Source organism: Eretmochelys imbricata, chromosome 23, assembly GCF_965152235.1.
Source record: "Eretmochelys imbricata isolate rEreImb1 chromosome 23, rEreImb1.hap1, whole genome shotgun sequence".
NCBI classification, from domain to species: Eukaryota; Metazoa; Chordata; order Testudines; family Cheloniidae; genus Eretmochelys; species Eretmochelys imbricata.
In genome coordinates this window covers 1,716,572-1,732,786 of record NC_135594.1, presented here as the reverse complement: position 1 = coordinate 1,732,786, position 16,215 = coordinate 1,716,572, and the positions used below count along the sequence as shown (strand labels likewise).

The 16,215-nt window shown below is 52.9% G+C and overlaps 1 protein-coding gene across 1 annotated transcript; it reads left to right on the top strand.

Annotated features, from left to right (window-relative positions):
• Positions 1 to 8,637: 8,637 nt before the first annotated feature.
• LOC144279234 (cytochrome P450 2G1-like) lies at positions 8,638 to 15,797 on the top strand. Its single transcript, XM_077840723.1, has 9 exons — positions 8,638 to 8,910; positions 10,229 to 10,391; positions 10,901 to 11,050; positions 11,899 to 12,059; positions 12,263 to 12,439; positions 12,696 to 12,837; positions 13,490 to 13,677; positions 13,912 to 14,053; positions 14,642 to 15,797. Exons 1-9 carry the CDS (start codon positions 8,638 to 8,640, stop codon positions 14,821 to 14,823), a joined length of 1,578 nt encoding a protein of 525 aa, XP_077696849.1. The 3' UTR covers positions 14,824 to 15,797.
• The last annotated feature ends 418 nt before the right edge of the window (positions 15,798 to 16,215 follow it).

Sequence of the window (16,215 nt, the reverse complement as noted above, 5' to 3'; positions counted from 1 at the left end):
ACCGCTGCTCGTGGGACCGCCCGTCCTGCTGTCCTGCCGCTTAACCCAGCCCTCGGGGATTCAGCGGGTGGGCGGGACTGTGCAGCCAGGGCAATCTCTGGGGCGTCCCCCGTCCAAGGACTAAGGCTTCGCCCCCAGGCCCATCCACCGTTCTAGGACCCCCAGCCAGAAAGAGGGACTCTCCATGAAGACTCATCAGCTCTGTCCTGCACTGCTGGCAAGGGGCGGGTCCAATGGTGCCTAGGGCTTTTTACGCCCAGCTTGCACCCCCAGGTAGAAGCACCCCACCCCCACCCCTTTGGCATTCCAGCCCCCCACGTAGCAAGTGAGGTGCATTGCAGGATGACCCCCCTGTTGCAAGCAGGGCCTGCTGCATTCAGTCCTGGTGCCCCTTCCTCCTACAATGGGGGTCACCGTTCCGTTCCCCCGGCCTTTAAACCTCCGCGATTTGTCACCCCGAACCGGCCAGGCTGGATCCTTTGGGCCAAAGCCGCGCCTGGCGCTGTGCATGTCTGTGCCAGGCAGTGCTGGTACAATCTCCTAAGAATCTGTTTACAGTCACTGGAGAGATCTGGGGGGGGGGGGTTTGTGCACCCAGCCGGCTTCCTTGGCTCGCTGGAATGCATTGCCCTTCTGCCAAACCCTGCTCTGGTGCCCAGCCTTTGGTTACGCCCAGGAATCCAGCAAGGCCTACATGAGAGCAGGACAGATCCGGAGCGAACACGTCACTCGGGATGGGGTGAAGTGGGCGGTGGACAGGTGGAAGTGGGGTTGGTGGGTTACGGAGTGCGGCAGAGAACCATCAATCCAGGGTGTCGATTCTCTGGGGCCGAGCTCAGTTCTGAACCGACGCTCCTGGGCTCATCTCGTGAAGGTGTCGGGCAGGTTTCCTGGGAGGACGAGGCCTGAGAGGTCAGATCTGGGGAGTTTCTGTCTGTTCTCGTTTTCCTGCGGGAGTTCATTCGGGCGTGCGGGGAGTGCGTCCTTTCCCCCGCAGGGGTGTGTTGGGGGCATGCCATGCAGTGGATGAGGTACCCCCCGGTTGTGATCTACACGTGTAAGACCCGTGGGTCTTGAAAGGTGGGTTTTGGGCGCCATTGATTGTCTTAGCAGTGGAGATACGTAACCGCCGAATGGTTTTGCAGGTGATGCAACATGTTTTCAGGCAATTCTGCCTCCCTAACCGGATTTGATTCTCGGGGCATGCAGGAAAAGCCAGGGGGAAGAGGCAGTTGGTGGTGCAATATGTGTTAATTTCCCCTCTCTTGCATAATGACAGGTTTCAGAGTAACAGCCGTAACACTCTGTTACTCTGGGTGGGGGGAGAGAAAACCTTTTGTAGTGATAAACACCCATTTTTTCATGGTTTGTGTGTATAAAAACATCTTCTGTATTTTCCACAGTATGCATCTGATGAAGTGAGCTGTAGGTCACGAAAGCTTATGCTCAAATAAATTGGTTAGTCTCTAAAGTGCCACAAGTACTCCTTTTCTTTCCCCCCCCCCTCTGTGCCTCAGTTTCCCCTCACACCCTTTGTATACAGGTAGGCTGTGGGCTCTTCAGGGAGGGGCAGTCTCTCACTCCCTGACTGTCCTGTGCCCAGACACTGCCGTAACACTAACGAGTAACAACTATCGACGAGTGCAGCCCTGTTCAGACTGAACGCGACGGTTACCCCAGCGGCAAGTGGACAGTTACTGGCGACTAGTGAAAACCTTTTCAAGCCTTGGGCTGCGTTCTGTAGATGGGTGCATTTTCACAACTCGCTAGTCTCCCTTTAATGGGGCCTGGTGTTGTGTAACTTAGAGACCAGAGCCGTGGGATTTAGCGAACGGACCACGCACTGCTAGGAATGAAATCCGAAAGAGCAGAGCGTTGTGAAGAACGGACGGGCTACAAACCTTTCATCCCGCCCGGATGCTTACGAGCTACAAACATATGAGCAGCAAACCTGTGCCAGCACCCAGCTGATTTCATCACAAACCGAGGAGCTAAACTGATAACGAATTGTGGGGCCAGACCCCCGGCTGGTGTGAATGGGCCATGGTTCCACTGGACGCAATGGGGCCAGACCCCCAGCTGGCGTACAGTATAACCAGGCCTTTTAACACAAAGTGTGATCTTATGTATCACTTTTAACATGGTCAAGGGATTTTCCAAAAGATTGGGCACACTGGACACTTTTACAGTTTTTGGTAATAGCAACATATTGGTTACAAGTGCTTTGCAAGTGTCCATTTACAATCGTTTCTGTCATGCCACCCCTTTGGCTCAATACCAGTGAGGTTTGGGCTTTTTAGGGTCAGCCTGTGGCTTCCCTTTGCAAAATTAAGGTTTCTTTTTTCTCCTTGTCCTGATGGATCAAACCCTGATTTCTCTTGCTTAACAGAATTCACTGGCTGATTGGGCGTGCTCTCTGTGCTAACAGCTATTAGCAAGTCCGTCTTCTCCTTGCCAGCCAAGTAATTTGCATTACCACAGACAGGAGCCAGTTCACCAGAGTTCAGATCCTTCACTGCTACGGATTCCAAGGCTGGACTCTATCTTAAAGAGAAATCATCCATTTTCACTACCAAGCCAGACTCAAAGTTCTGTGGTCCTTCCCTTACCAACCTCTGCTTCCACCTGGAATCAGATACTAAGTTCACTGAGAGACTACAAGTCAGATCCAAAGTGTCTAGAGATGAGAGTAGACCTGCCATCCCCTGCATTCTCGAGAGATTAACTGCCCAGCTGTTCTGCTCTGCAGACTCAGCTCCTCAGTCTTCCCTCCAAACCTGAGACCGACTGTTCACTTACAGAACTAGCATGGAGACATTCCTCTCTCAACAACCTTGTCTCCCCAACAAGCTGGCCAAACACAGCCACTTGGTTATAGGCCTGTTCAACTTTCTTAACAGCTTTCTCTCCATCTGAGACCTTCTCAAAGCTATCCACACTGGATCTTTCAACAGGGAAGTCAGTGGCTTTATTCACCAAATAAATTGGTTAGTCTCTAAGGTGCCACAAGTACTTCTTTTCTATTCATCACAGAAAATTTCTGGCTGTTTTAGGAACTGAAACTTTCTTGATTAAATCACTTTCACACCCTTCAGTTTCAGTAAACTGCTTGCAAAGACTCCATGAGGATTCCTTTCCCTAGGGGCTTTTCTATGCAACAATTCACCCCTCACAGAAATTCTGCTCTTACCCTCTTTCCCTAGGGCTTGCTCTAGAGGAACACTTTCCTGAGCAACAACAGACGCTTTCTGGATCTCACTTACATCCAGAATTACCTCTGGCCCATTCCTACACAATCCCCTTTCAGGCAAACTGACAGACTTCCTAGATAAAAGGTCAGAAGCATTCTCCTTCCCTTTGCCACACACAAGTTCAGGAATCTTTTCCTTCTTGCGACAGGTTTCCACACCCTCAGTAGGTAACACAATCAAATCACCTTCACACTCTCCTTGTGCCCTGGCTAGGATCTCACCCTGATTAGACAGAGTTGTGACACCCTTTCCCAGCCACACACTAGCAACAGGCAAAATACAAGCACCAGAATTGTCTGGTCTCTGGGATTTTGCTAGGACACTAACTGGATGCGACCTAGTTACAGGGCCATTCTCCCGAGCAGACACAAACTTAGGACCCTTCCCTTCCTGGGCTTTAGCTGAATCCAGAACCAGCTCTGAGACAACTGCACGACCCTCAGCCGTCACAGGCTGAAAGGCCCCTTCTGTCAGCTCCACAGACAAAGAAGAGCCGGACACACTTTCTCCTTTCCCAGACACGCAGCTTGGGATCTCATTCCCCTGGTCCCAGCACACAGGGCTGGTCACAGACAACTGCTTGGAGACTGGGGTAGCTCCCTCCACTGGCAAGTCAATACCCCTGACAGACACAGGCACGTTTCCTTCCCTGTCACACTTCTCCACCCAGCTAACAGGTAAGGTCCAGGGACTCATCTTCCACTCTCCTCGCCTTCCCCCACTGCTGACTGGACACAGCCATCAGCTCACAAGGCTGCCTAGGCTCATCCAGACTTTCCTTACCCAGCACCTTGCCACTCCCAACAGATAAACTGCTGCTCTTCTCACTACCCGGAGGTATCCAGCAAATCACAGTTACCTTTTCCAGGTTCACTTTTACAAGCTGTACTAGCCAACAATCCGTCATCCATCAAAAATCTACCCTTTCCTTCCTCAGTTAGGGCTTTAACCTGACCATCCACTTTAATCTGCTCCTGACCAACGAGTTCTTTCTGTTCTTGATCTAATTCCAGGTTCACTTCTAAGACATTAGACAGACATTCAGAAACTTCATTCACAGACAAACTGCTTTTTTGCACAGACAAACAGCTATTTCCCACCAGGTTAGAGTCCCCCTCCCCTGGTCAGAGCAATATAACACACCAACATTGTTACAAACTGAAATTTCAAGAGGATACAGTTTCTTGATTGCTTTTTTGACTTCGAGCTGAATTCTGGCAGTTTCTTGTCGCAGCTGACAGTTTTCAGAGTAACAGCCGTGTTAGTCTGTATTCGCAAAAAGAAAAGGAGTACTTGTGGCACCTTAGAGACTAACCAATTTATTTGAGCATGAGCTTTCGTGAGCTACAGCTCACTTCATCAGATGCATACCGTGGAAACTGCAGCAGACTTTATATATACACAGAGAATATGAAACAATACCTCCTCCCACCCCACTGTCCTGCTGGTAATAGCTTATCTAAAGTAATCTTCAGGTTAGGCCATTTCCAGCACAAATCCAGGTTTTCTCACCCTCCACCCCCCCCCCCACAAATTCACTCTCCTGCTGGTGATAGCCCATCCAAAGTGACAACTCTTTACACAATGTGCATGATAATGAAGTTAGGCCATTTCCTGCACAAATCCAGGTTCTCTCACTCCCTCACCCCCCTCCAAAAACCCACCCCCATACACACACAAACTCAGTCTCCTGCTGGTAATAGCTCATCCAAACTGACCACTCTCCAAGTTTAAATCCAAGTTAAACCAGAACATCTGGGGGGGGGGGGTAGGAAAAAACAAGAGGAAATAGGCTACCTTGCATAATGACTTAGCCACTCCCAGTCTCTATTTAAGCCTAAATTAATAGTATCCAATTTGCAAATGAATTCCAATTCAGCAGTTTCTCTCTGGAGTCTGGATTTGAAGTTTTTTTGTTTTAAGATAGCGACCTTCATGTCTGTGATTGCGTGACCAGAGAGATTGAAGTGTTCTCCGACTGGTTTATGAACGTTATAATTCTTGATGTCTTATTTGTGTCCATTTATTCTTTTACGTAGAGACTGTCCAGTTTGGCCAATGTACATGGCAGAGGGGCATTGCTGGCACATGATGGCATATATCACATTGGTGGATGTGCAGGTGAACGAGCCTCTGATAGTGTGGCTGATGTTATTAGGCCCTGTGATGGTGTCCCCTGAATAGATATGTGGGCACAATTGGCAACGGGCTTGTTGCAAGGATACAAATCAGATGTCAAGAATTATAACATTCATAAACCAGTCGGAGAACACTTCAATCTCTCTGGTCACGCAATCACAGACATGAAGGTCGCTATCTTAAAACAAAAAAACTTCAAATCCAGACTCCAGCGAGAAACTGCTGAATTGGAATTCATTTGCAAATTGGATACTATTAATTTAGGCTTAAATAGAGACTGGGAGTGGCTAAGTCATTATGCAAGGTAGCCTATTTCCTCTTGTTTTTTCCTACCCCCCCCCCCCCAGATGTTCTGGTTTAACTTGGATTTAAACTTGGAGAGTGGTCAGTTTGGATGAGCTATTACCAGCAGGAGACTGAGTTTGTGTGTGTATGGGGGTGGGTTTTTGGAGGGGGGTGAGGGAGTGAGAGAACCTGGATTTGTGCAGGAAATGGCCTAACTTCATTATCATGCACATTGTGTAAAGAGTTGTCACTTTGGATGGGCTATCACCAGCAGGAGAGTGAATTTGTGTGGGGGGGTGGAGGGTGAGAAAACCTGGATTTGTGCTGGAAATGGCCTAACCTGAAGATTACTTTAGATAAGCTATTACCAGCAGGACAGTGGGGTGGGAGGAGGTATTGTTTCATATTCTCTGTGTATATATAAAGTCTGCTGCAGTTTCCACGGTATGCATCTGATGAAGTGAGCTGTAGCTCACGAAAGCTCATGCTCAAATAAATTGGTTAGTCTCTAAGGTGCCACAAGTACTCCTTTTCTTTTTGTCGCAGCTGGTGAACCCTCTCCTCAGCAGCGATCCTTTGCTTTCTCACCCAATGAATTTCTGCTAGTTTCTGTTCATGCTCAAGTTGCCATTTGTTTGCTGCCTTTTGCATTCCAATTGCTTCTGCAGCGTCTGTAGCCTCAGGTAAGGGCTGTGCTCCTGCCTCCTGATCACTGCCCATTAACAGATCTCTCAGTTCTTGATTTGTAGCTTTCTTTCTAAAGCTTATCCCCTTTTCTGAACACAAACCTTCCAGGGCTTTTTTGCCAAGGCCCTCGTATGCTCCTCGCTCACCCATTGCAGCTGCTCTTTAACCAACCAAACTCTCGATACCAAAATTCAAATTTGGACAGCGTGGGGTTCTGACCCAAAGCTTAATTGACCTGGTTCTGTGGATCCTGCCGACTACGCCACTGTAACGAGGCTGGTTCTGGCAGGACCCAACGGAGAGGCGCTGATTCGGGACAAATTGCTTCAAGCAGGGCAGTCACAGCCCAGGGCTGGGGTTTTTATGCACACTAAGGCAAACCAAACTAGTCAAACATCGAAGACTTTGGTTTTACCCCACTGGCTAACCACAAGTCACACAAGCAATTCCCTTAGACACCCCAGTTTCCCAGTATCCCCACCAGTGCCCCTCGTTATGGGGATGAATGGTTATGAAAACCAATACCCCTGTAAAAGAGCAAAGGTTCTCTCAATCCCAAAGGACGAAGCCCCAGACCCAGGTCAATATACAAATCAGATCCACAAATCACACTGTTGCCAGTCCTTTAGAATCTAAAATCTAAAAGTTTATACATAAAAGGAAAAAGACAGAGACGAGAGCTAGAATGGGTGAAATGGAATCAATGACACACAGTCATGGCCAAGTTCTTGGTTCGGGCTTGTAGCAGGGATGGAATAAACGGCAGGTTCAGATCAAGTCTCTGGAGAGCATCCCCAGCTGGGAGGGGTCGTTCAGTCCTTGGTTCAAAGCTTCAGCGTAGCCAAGTCCCTCCAGAGGTCAGAAGCAGGATTGAAGACAGGATGGAGGAGTTGCAGCAGCTCTTTACAGTCTCTTGCCCTGTGGTCTCTCTTTCTTTGTCCCAAAGACAAGCTGCCCATCCCATGGCCTGGAAACACCTCCGAGTTCTGTCCCTAGGCAGGTCCCTGCACACCTGGCTGAGTCCCCAGGCGTGTCTGCCTTCTCTCACTGGGTCACTTGTGTCGCTGATGGTCCTTCATGGGCCACCCAGCAGGCTAGGCAGAGCTGACCCCAATGTGTCCCCCAGAAGCAGAGCACAAGTTTGAACTACAGACAGGGCAGAGCCAATGTTCATAACTTCAACTGTAAAAATGATACCTACATACAGACAGCATCATCCTAACCCGCCAACCATCACCTTGTCTGAGACACCTCATTGACCCCCTTTATACAAGACTTGGTGCCACGACAGGACCTTGGTTGCAACAATGATCTATACGGTCCCAGATTATGTCAATAACGCCACCCCCCCCGCCCCCACCCCACCCCCGCCATGTATATTTAATACAAGAGTTTGCCCAGGGTGTGGGCCCTGGTACTAACCCGGCTGAGATCTCCGGATATCAAACCCGCCGCTTATTAGTGGGCAGTGCCTGAGTCTAAATTAACACCCCCAGCTGGCCACGCTTCTCTCCCCGCTGCTCCCGGCAAGTGACCCGCGGACACGCTGTGTCTGGGCTGGGAGCAGCTTCATCCCGCTCCTCGCACTAACCAATCCCAAGCAATGTTCCCTCTTAATTGTTGACAGGCCACGTGTGCAAAAAATGTCTTCTGTGCAAATTGTTGGGCGCGGTGTTTTGCCGCGTGCGCGGGGCTCCGGGTCTGTGTGGGCACACGCACAGCTTGGCGGGAACAGTGATCCCGAGACACTTCAGTGGCTTTTGTCCCCGTTCTGCCCTCTCTCGACCCCTGGCCCCAGCAGCCCGGGACTCCCCCTCTCTCTGCACTTTGCCCCTCAGCGTCCCGCCTGGCACCAGCCCCGCTGTGCGCCGCCTTCCCTGGCCGTTGTCAGACGGCTCTGTGGACCAAGGCGAGCTGGACTTTCGGGAGTTTGGAGCGGGCGGCGGACAGGGCACAGATTGTTCTGCTCGCTGGCTGAGCAAACACCCTGGCCTGCTCCAGACCCCCCCGGCTCCGAGCCCTGCCCCTGCGTGCTTTTCGTGCGGGGCGGAGCAGGAGACGCCAGGGGCAAGGTGGGCGTCGTTTTCCGACTGGAGCGAGGAAGCCGTGGGCACGTTGCACCAGTGCAGCGTGGCGGGGGGTGGTGGAGCCGGGGGATTCTGCCAGCACCCAGCTCCCCGGCACCAGAGCCTTTCGTCATGTTGACGAACAAGGAGATCATTAGTGGGCACGTGACTGATGGATTAGAGAAGTGTTTGCCCAGGGCTCTTGTGCAATGCAGGAGGCAGGGCCAAACCCAGCTTGGGGTAAATATATACCAGGGCAGTCCAGGCTGGCTCGCCGCACCGGGGAGGTGACTGCACACACCATGGAGCTGGCTGGGGCCATCACCATCTTCCTGGGCATCTACGTGTCCTGCCTCCTCCTCGTCTCCGCCTGGAGAAAGAGGTCACGCTACAAGAACATGCCCCCCGGGCCCACTCCCCTCCCGCTGATCGGGAACTTCCTGCAGATGAAGGTGGGAGGAACCCTAAAATCACTGGAGAAGGTGAGTCACCGAGAGCTGGAGCATGGGTCTGGAGCCAGCTCTTGGAGAGGCTATTTCATTTGAAAGTCAGTCGGTCTGTCTATCCCTGTATATATCTCTCTAGCCAGCACTCAACCCACCCCCAGGCACCCCATCTCGCTGTCTACCGACCCCCAGGCACCCCATCTCGCTGTCTACCCCCCCCAAGGCACCCCATCTCGCTGTCTACCCCCCCCAGGCACCCCATCTTGCTGTCTACCCACCCCCAGGCACCCCATCTCGCTGTCTACCCACCCCCAAACAACCTGCCATCTAACTCTGTCCACCCCCATGTCTGTCTGTCTGTCTGTGTATCTATCCCCAGACACGCCCCTCTAGCTCGTTAGCTAGCTAACCACTCCCCTGGCCCTCTATCTGTCTAGTTACATACCAGTCACCATAGGTACCATGCGCTGTCTCTGTGTCTTTCTATCTAAATCCCCACAGCTCTGTCTGTATCTGTCTGTCTCTGGAATGTGAATGCACTCTGTATTCAGATCAGTTGTACCTTGGCCCCTCAAGGGATTCAGGCCACACATGCTCTGAACGAAACGGAGATGCTCGTCTCCACAGTTCCATTTCGGAAAGAGCACCTGGCCTGCCAGGAGGCCGGGGAAGACTGTAGATCTCTGCTGATCAATTGCCGTGTTACCCGCTTGACAACTCTGTTTCCGAGGCTTCAGCAGCCACAAAATCAACCACACGGCAGGTGCTGATGGACATCGCCTTTCACTGCTAAGAATATCACCGTGTGTGTTTGTACAGCGCCTGGCGCGGTGGGGTCCTGATCCAGGAGACAGGGTCTTAGATGCTACTGCAGTACAGATCATAAAGGGTAATCATGGGGGTGGGGAATAAAAAGATTTTTGTGGCAAGATTTTTCCAACAGAAAGTTGCGTTTTCAACCAAATAAAATGGTTTGTGGAAAGGTTGGCTTTCTGGGAATATTTTCAGCTGAAAATTTAAAATGTTTTGGTTTCCAGAAGGTTTTGGCCCAATATATAGATACAGAGGTAATTTTTTTTTTTTTTTAGTTTGTCAGTTTTCAGCCAAGAATGTTTCCATTTTCAGCAGTTTTCAGGGCAAACTTTTTTCAGGTTTCAGCCAAAAAATATTCCATTTCAACCCCAAAATCATTCTGTTTCCAGCCTAAATTGTTTCTGGTTTTGGCAGGGTTTTTTGGGGTGGGGGGTGGAATTTTTGGTTGCCAAAACCAAAAAAAGTTTGTTTGTTGTTTTTTTGACAAAAAGTCGCCATTTTCCTTGGAACCGCCCCCCCTCTGATCACCTTTCCCGTACAGCTGAGTGAGACGTACGGCCCGGTGTTCACGGTCTATTTCGGGTCCAAGCCCATAGTGGTGCTGTGCGGGCATGAGGCGGTGAAGGAAGCGCTGGTGGACCAGGCAGAGGAGTTCAGCGGCAGAGCCACCATGCCGACTGTCGAGAAGAACTTTAATGGCTTTGGTGAGCAGCTGGCGACGTGCAATAAACCTCCTCAGACTTAAAGGGCCAGATCCCCGGCTGGTCTAAATCGAGATAGTGGAACGACGCCAGCTCCGGATCGGGCCCACTTTCCGCGTTTGCTGACATGATCCCCCAGGACTTCTTGGGGGATCAGGGGAACAAAGACCCCCCCAATACTAAAGCGTTCCCACTCCCCGAGTGTGAAGCTTTGCATGTTTCACAGGGAGGGAGGGGTTCCCTTTTAAAGACGCGTGGTCCTATCACGCCATTGTGCGTCCAGATTCGCCACACACTTTGCGCCAGCCAGCCAATGCCAACCCACCCGCAGCCCAGCTGAACCCTCCAGAAGAGCTGGGTTGGTGCATTTTGCATCCCTGGATGGGACCTGGGACCTGAACCCGTACCTGCTTTGTCCCTTTCCCACCCTCCCCCTCGGGCTGAGCCACCACGCCGTGCTCATTTCAACGGCTGTTTGTCTTCCTGGGTTGAAAACCATCCTCTCCCCCCAGGGGTGGTTTTTGCCAACGGGGAACGGTGGCGGCAGCTGCGCCGGTTCTCCCTCACCATCCTGAGGAACTTCGGCATGGGGAAGCGGTCCATCGAGGAGCGGATCCAGGAGGAGGCCCAGTTCCTGCTGGAAACCTTTCGAAATACAGAAGGTGCCTCGGCGGAGTGGCGCTCACCCCATCCCCCGGGGACTGGCTCCGGGCCGGGCATCCCCCAAGTCCCCCTCAAGCCCTGGTTTGAGGCCTTACCCGGTGGCTGGTCTGTGGGATGAACGTCAGCCGCTTTGAGTTTCATCCATGCGCAGAGAGATGTCAAAAAAACACCCACTGGGCATGTTTAGTCTTGAGAAAAGACGACGGAGTGGGGCCAGGGGGGACCCAAGAACAGTCTCAGATCTGTTCAGGGCTGTTACAAAGAGGGTGGGGATCAGCTGTTCTTGTGTCCACTGAAGGGAGGAGAAGACATCTTGGGCTTAATCTGCAGCCAGGGAGATCTAGGTTAGATATTGGGGAAAACTTTCTGACTCGCAGGGGAGTGAAGCCCTGGCACAGGGGAGCTAAGGAGGTTGTGGGAATCCCCGTCACTGCAGGTTTTTAAGAACACGTGGGACAAACCCCTGTCAGGGCTGGGCTAAGTTAGTTGGTGCCTCGGCGCGGGGGGCGGGACTAGGTGACCTCTCGAGATTGCTTACCCCACAGCATGGTAGCAATGTCGGGCTGGAACAACTCAGGCAGATAGATCTGGATTGTGTAGCATACAGGACACCTCTGCACCACCCATCGCTTCTCCGTGTGGAGTCTCAGATTCCAGGGGGAGGAGGAACCGCTCCGAAGATCTAGTCTGACCTCAGGCATAACAGGCCCAAGAAGTCCCCCGGAACAAGTTCTGTTTGAACGGTTCTGAAGCATCCGAGTCTGCTCCTAAACTCCCTTCATGTTGGCTGCTCCTCTTCCCCCAATGACCACATGACCCCTCTTCCCTTCTCTCCCCGCTACGCCAGGGGAACCTTTTGACCCGACCTTCTTCTTGAGCCGGGCCGTCTCCAACGTCATCTGCTCCATCGTCTTTGGTGACCGCTTTGACTATGAGGACAAAGAATTCCTGTCCTTGCTGCAGATGATGAACGAAAGCTTTAGGGAGATCAGCACCCCGTGGTCACAGGTATGTCCTGCTCGAAATGAAAAGGTCGGTCTTTTCATTGCATGTGGGTTACTGCAGATAGCTCTGTTCTGGGCCACCAGAGCAAATGCAGAGTAATTCTATAGACTTCAGTGAAGGTACTCCAGATTCACACCGGCGTGACTGACAGTCTGGCTCCGGAGATGCACCAAAAGCCGTTCTCTGTGTGTCCCTTTTCTTTCCAGTTCTACGACATGTATGCGAATTTCCTCAAATACTTTCCTGGCCCTCACATGAAAATCTACTACATACTGGAAGACATGAGGAAATTTATTGAGAGGAGAGTGAAGCAGAACCAAGCAACGCTGGATGTCAATTCCCCCCGGGATTTTATCGACTGCTTCCTGATCCAAATGGAAAAGGTACGGTGCCCTGGGCTCCAGGAGCTGAGTGAATGGCTTGGATGATCTTCGAGCAAACACAGTGCTAGGGGCCCCATGAGTCATGCAATTTTCACCCATAACAAATACCAGGATCCCCCCTCCCAAAATAGCAGCAAAGTGATTTTGCAGAGTTCAGACAGGAATCGTTTCCCAAATCTGTACTTTTAAGACCAGCTCTCCTGTGGCTGTGGAAATTCCCATGTTGATGTTTCAGTGTATGTTGATTTTCCCCAAGGAAAAGCAAAACCCTTCCAGCGAATTTAACACCAAGAACTTGGAGCTGACCACGCTCAACTTGTTCTTCGCTGGCACGGAGACCGTCAGCTCCACCCTGAGATATGGGTTCCTGCTCCTGATGAAACACCCGGAGGTCCTAGGTAACTAAGGAAAGTTCATAAACGTTCACTGAATTCCACGGGTCAAAAACAGGGTGAAATTTGCCCCTGTGCAGAGAGCCAGCTAAGAAGCCGTGCACCGTATTTACGGTATGTCTCCACTGAGCACTAAGCCCAGATCTCTGGGACTTTGGCTTGTGGGCTTGGTGTTTCCAAGCCCGTGTTTGAGTGTCTGCCTAGGTTTGCTGGACGCAGGTCTCCCAGCCGTGCTAACCTGTCTGTACTGCACCACACAGACCTCCTGACGCGGGTCTGTGGCTTTGGGCTGCGTCCACACTGCACAAAGACAGGGCTTGTTCCCGAGTTACAGAGAGCCTGGGGCTCTGACTCACCCCCCAGCAGGGTCCGATGACCCAGGTCCTGAGCGCTTGCTGACCCGAGTCAGACTGATTTGCAGGTGGGCTCCAGCTGCAAAGGAGGTCAGTATCATTGTGGGGAAACTGAGGCACAGGGCCTGAGGTCAGTGGCAGAGCCTGAAAGAGAGTCTGGGTCTTCCATGTCTAGTCCGGTGCTCTGCCCTCTAGGCCACGGTGGTGAATTTCACCCTAGCCAACACGTCCCCGCCCTCTCCACTCGTGAGCGGCTCCCAGGATCCGCTGGGCCGTGGGGTAAGATCTGTCACTGTTGCTGGCAGGGAAGATGCATGAGGAGATCGACCGGGTGATTGGCCAGAACCGTGTCCCGGCCATCGAGGACCGGAGCCAGATGCCCTACACTGACGCCGTGATCCATGAGATCCAGCGGGTCAGCGACCTGATCCCCATGGACGTGCCCCACATCGTGACCCGGGACACCCAGTTCAGAGGCTACACCATCCCCCAGGTGGGGGGCGAGCAGGCGGGGGGAGTCAGGGTCCAATTCTCAGCAGGTGTAAATGGGCTCCAGCAGCTGGGGATCCGGCCCCATTGGCAGTTACCCGAGACCTGCCCGATGAGTGGCTCTGTTCCCGCGTAATCCCAGCATGCGGGGCAGATAGAGGGGGGCATGCCCGGGGGAGGGGGGGGACAGCACCCAGCCAGCTCGTCTCGTTCTGACCGCCTCACGCTCTGCTCCCAGGGCACCGAGATCTACCCCATACTCAGCACCGTCCTGCGTGACCCCAGCAAGTTCAAAAACCCCGAAAGCTTCAACCCCGGGAATTTCCTGGAGGAGACGGGGTGCTTCCGGAAAAATGACGCCTTCGTGCCCTTTTCCTCAGGTGAGCTGCCTAATCCGCACTCCTGGGTCTGTCCGTCCACCCCACCGTCCCCAGGGCTGACCCTACCATGAGGCGAACAGGTGCCAGATTGTGGGGGGCGCCACTAGGACCCGGAGTTTCAAAGTTTTGGCCCAAGCGAGGAGGCATGGAGGCGTTGTTTGAGCTCCCCGCCTCAGTTACCAAAATGTTGTGGGCCAGCCCTGACTGCAGCACCCCTAATCCGTACTCCTCGGTCTGTCTGTCCGTCTGTCCGCAGATGCACCGCAGTGCCCCTATCTGGGCTGCTCTGCTGTCTGTCTATCCCCATGCACCCCCTCTATCTATCTATCTCTCTATCTATCTATCTATCCCCATCCACCAAACGCTGTGGAATCTGAATAATGATTGCAAAGCTTGATTTCCCCCCCCAAAACCCCACTTCCTTTCTAGCGCTAGGAATCCCATCCACATGTGCACTGGGCGGCTGAAGATCTGTACTGTTGCTCCCAGCGAAAGCCGACCCCTTCCCGCCCACCCGTCCAGGTGCATCCATGCGGCAGGCGTGTGGCTCATTCCCCAACCCGGCTCCCTCCCTCTTGTCCCTCGTAGGTAAGAGGATCTGCCTGGGTGAGGGCCTGGCCCGCATGGAGCTCTTCCTCTTCTTCACCACCATCCTGCAGAGCTTCACGCTGAAGCCCCTGGTGGCCCCGGAGGACATCGACACCAAGCCCCTGGAAAGCGGCTTTGCCAAAATCCCGCCCTTCTACCAGCTCTGCGTGGTCCCTCGCTGACGGAGACCAAAGGAGACGAGGCCTCAGCAGGGGCCCCCATCTGGCTGAGAAACCACAGTCTGACAGGGGCACCAGCAACATATCAGGCCTGATTCTCAGTTACCCCCTCCCTGAGCTTGGTTTAAAGTAGCTTTAGACTCCTGTTACCTATGATGGACTCTGTTCAGCCCTGGTGTCAGTTAGAGCAGCCTCGGGGCTGCTCTATCTCATGCTATGGGCCCTGGGGGACACAGATCAGCTACAGTGCAGTGTGGTCTGACCGGGCCCCCGATCCGCCCCCTATGGGCCCTGGGGGGCAGAGAACAGCCCCAGCTCAGTGCGCTCCAGCCACGCCCCGATCTGCCCTCTCCACCCGGGGCTGGAAGCAGTGTGGTGGGATAAGGGCCCTTACACCAGTTCCACGCCGACTGAGAAGGCCCCTGTGCAATATGCGTGCGCGGGGGAGGTCTTCAGGGGCCTGCCTGGCACTGACGTAACTGCATTGCTTGGAGTTCATCCTTGTTTACACCAGCGTGAGTGAGAACAAAAGCCAGGGCCGGGATCGCCTTCAGCCCCAGGAGCAGAGATCATGTGTGAACACAGCCGGGGGGGCTGCGTTGCTCCAATCCACACGCAGGAGCAGCATAGCGATCCCAGCCCCGGTGCAGACAACATGAAGTGGGGGGACGAATTCTTCTCTCGACCCAGCGACGCCTCTCGGGGAGGGGGATGAAATCTGCCAACAGGAGACCCCCGCTCGTCGCTGTGTTTTTCCTGCTGGAAAGCAGGGAGCCCCGTCGTATGCCCCCCGGCCTGAGCTTTGAACGCTTGACGCTTGCTTAGGCAGACGCTCCTGGCTGGACTCAATGAGACGTTCCCGCGATGAGGCTCTCCGCTGTTACTGGGCGTTCTCCTGGCAATGTGCTGGCGACCCTCCCTACGTTCCCCGGGGAGGAAAGCTGCCTTTACGCTTCCTTATTTTGTGTTCATTCATTTCCCCCCATCCTACCGCTTGTAACTATTTCAGCATCGAGCTTATTAAAGATCAGAAAACCATGAGGTGACTGCAGAAGAGACTTTGTAGAACGCTTCGTTCGTGGCTTAGCTTGCTTTCTCTCTCACAGTCACAGTTTGTCATCTATCAATCGGTAGATCGGTTGGTCGACAGGTAGATATGGGGATGGATGGGTGGATGCATCAAGCTGTCTGTCCGTCCCCATACCCCGCATCTCCCCCCACTCCCCCACACACACGCCCGTCTCTCTCGCTGGGTCTGGCTGGTGCGTGTTTGCAGATTGTTGGTAGCTACCAAACAAGACCTGGCGAAGGCCCAGGGTTTTAAAGCTTTGCAGGCGTGGCAACATCTAGCAGATAAGAGACTCTGAGTCTCCTTTTCAAAGGGGATTTAGGAGT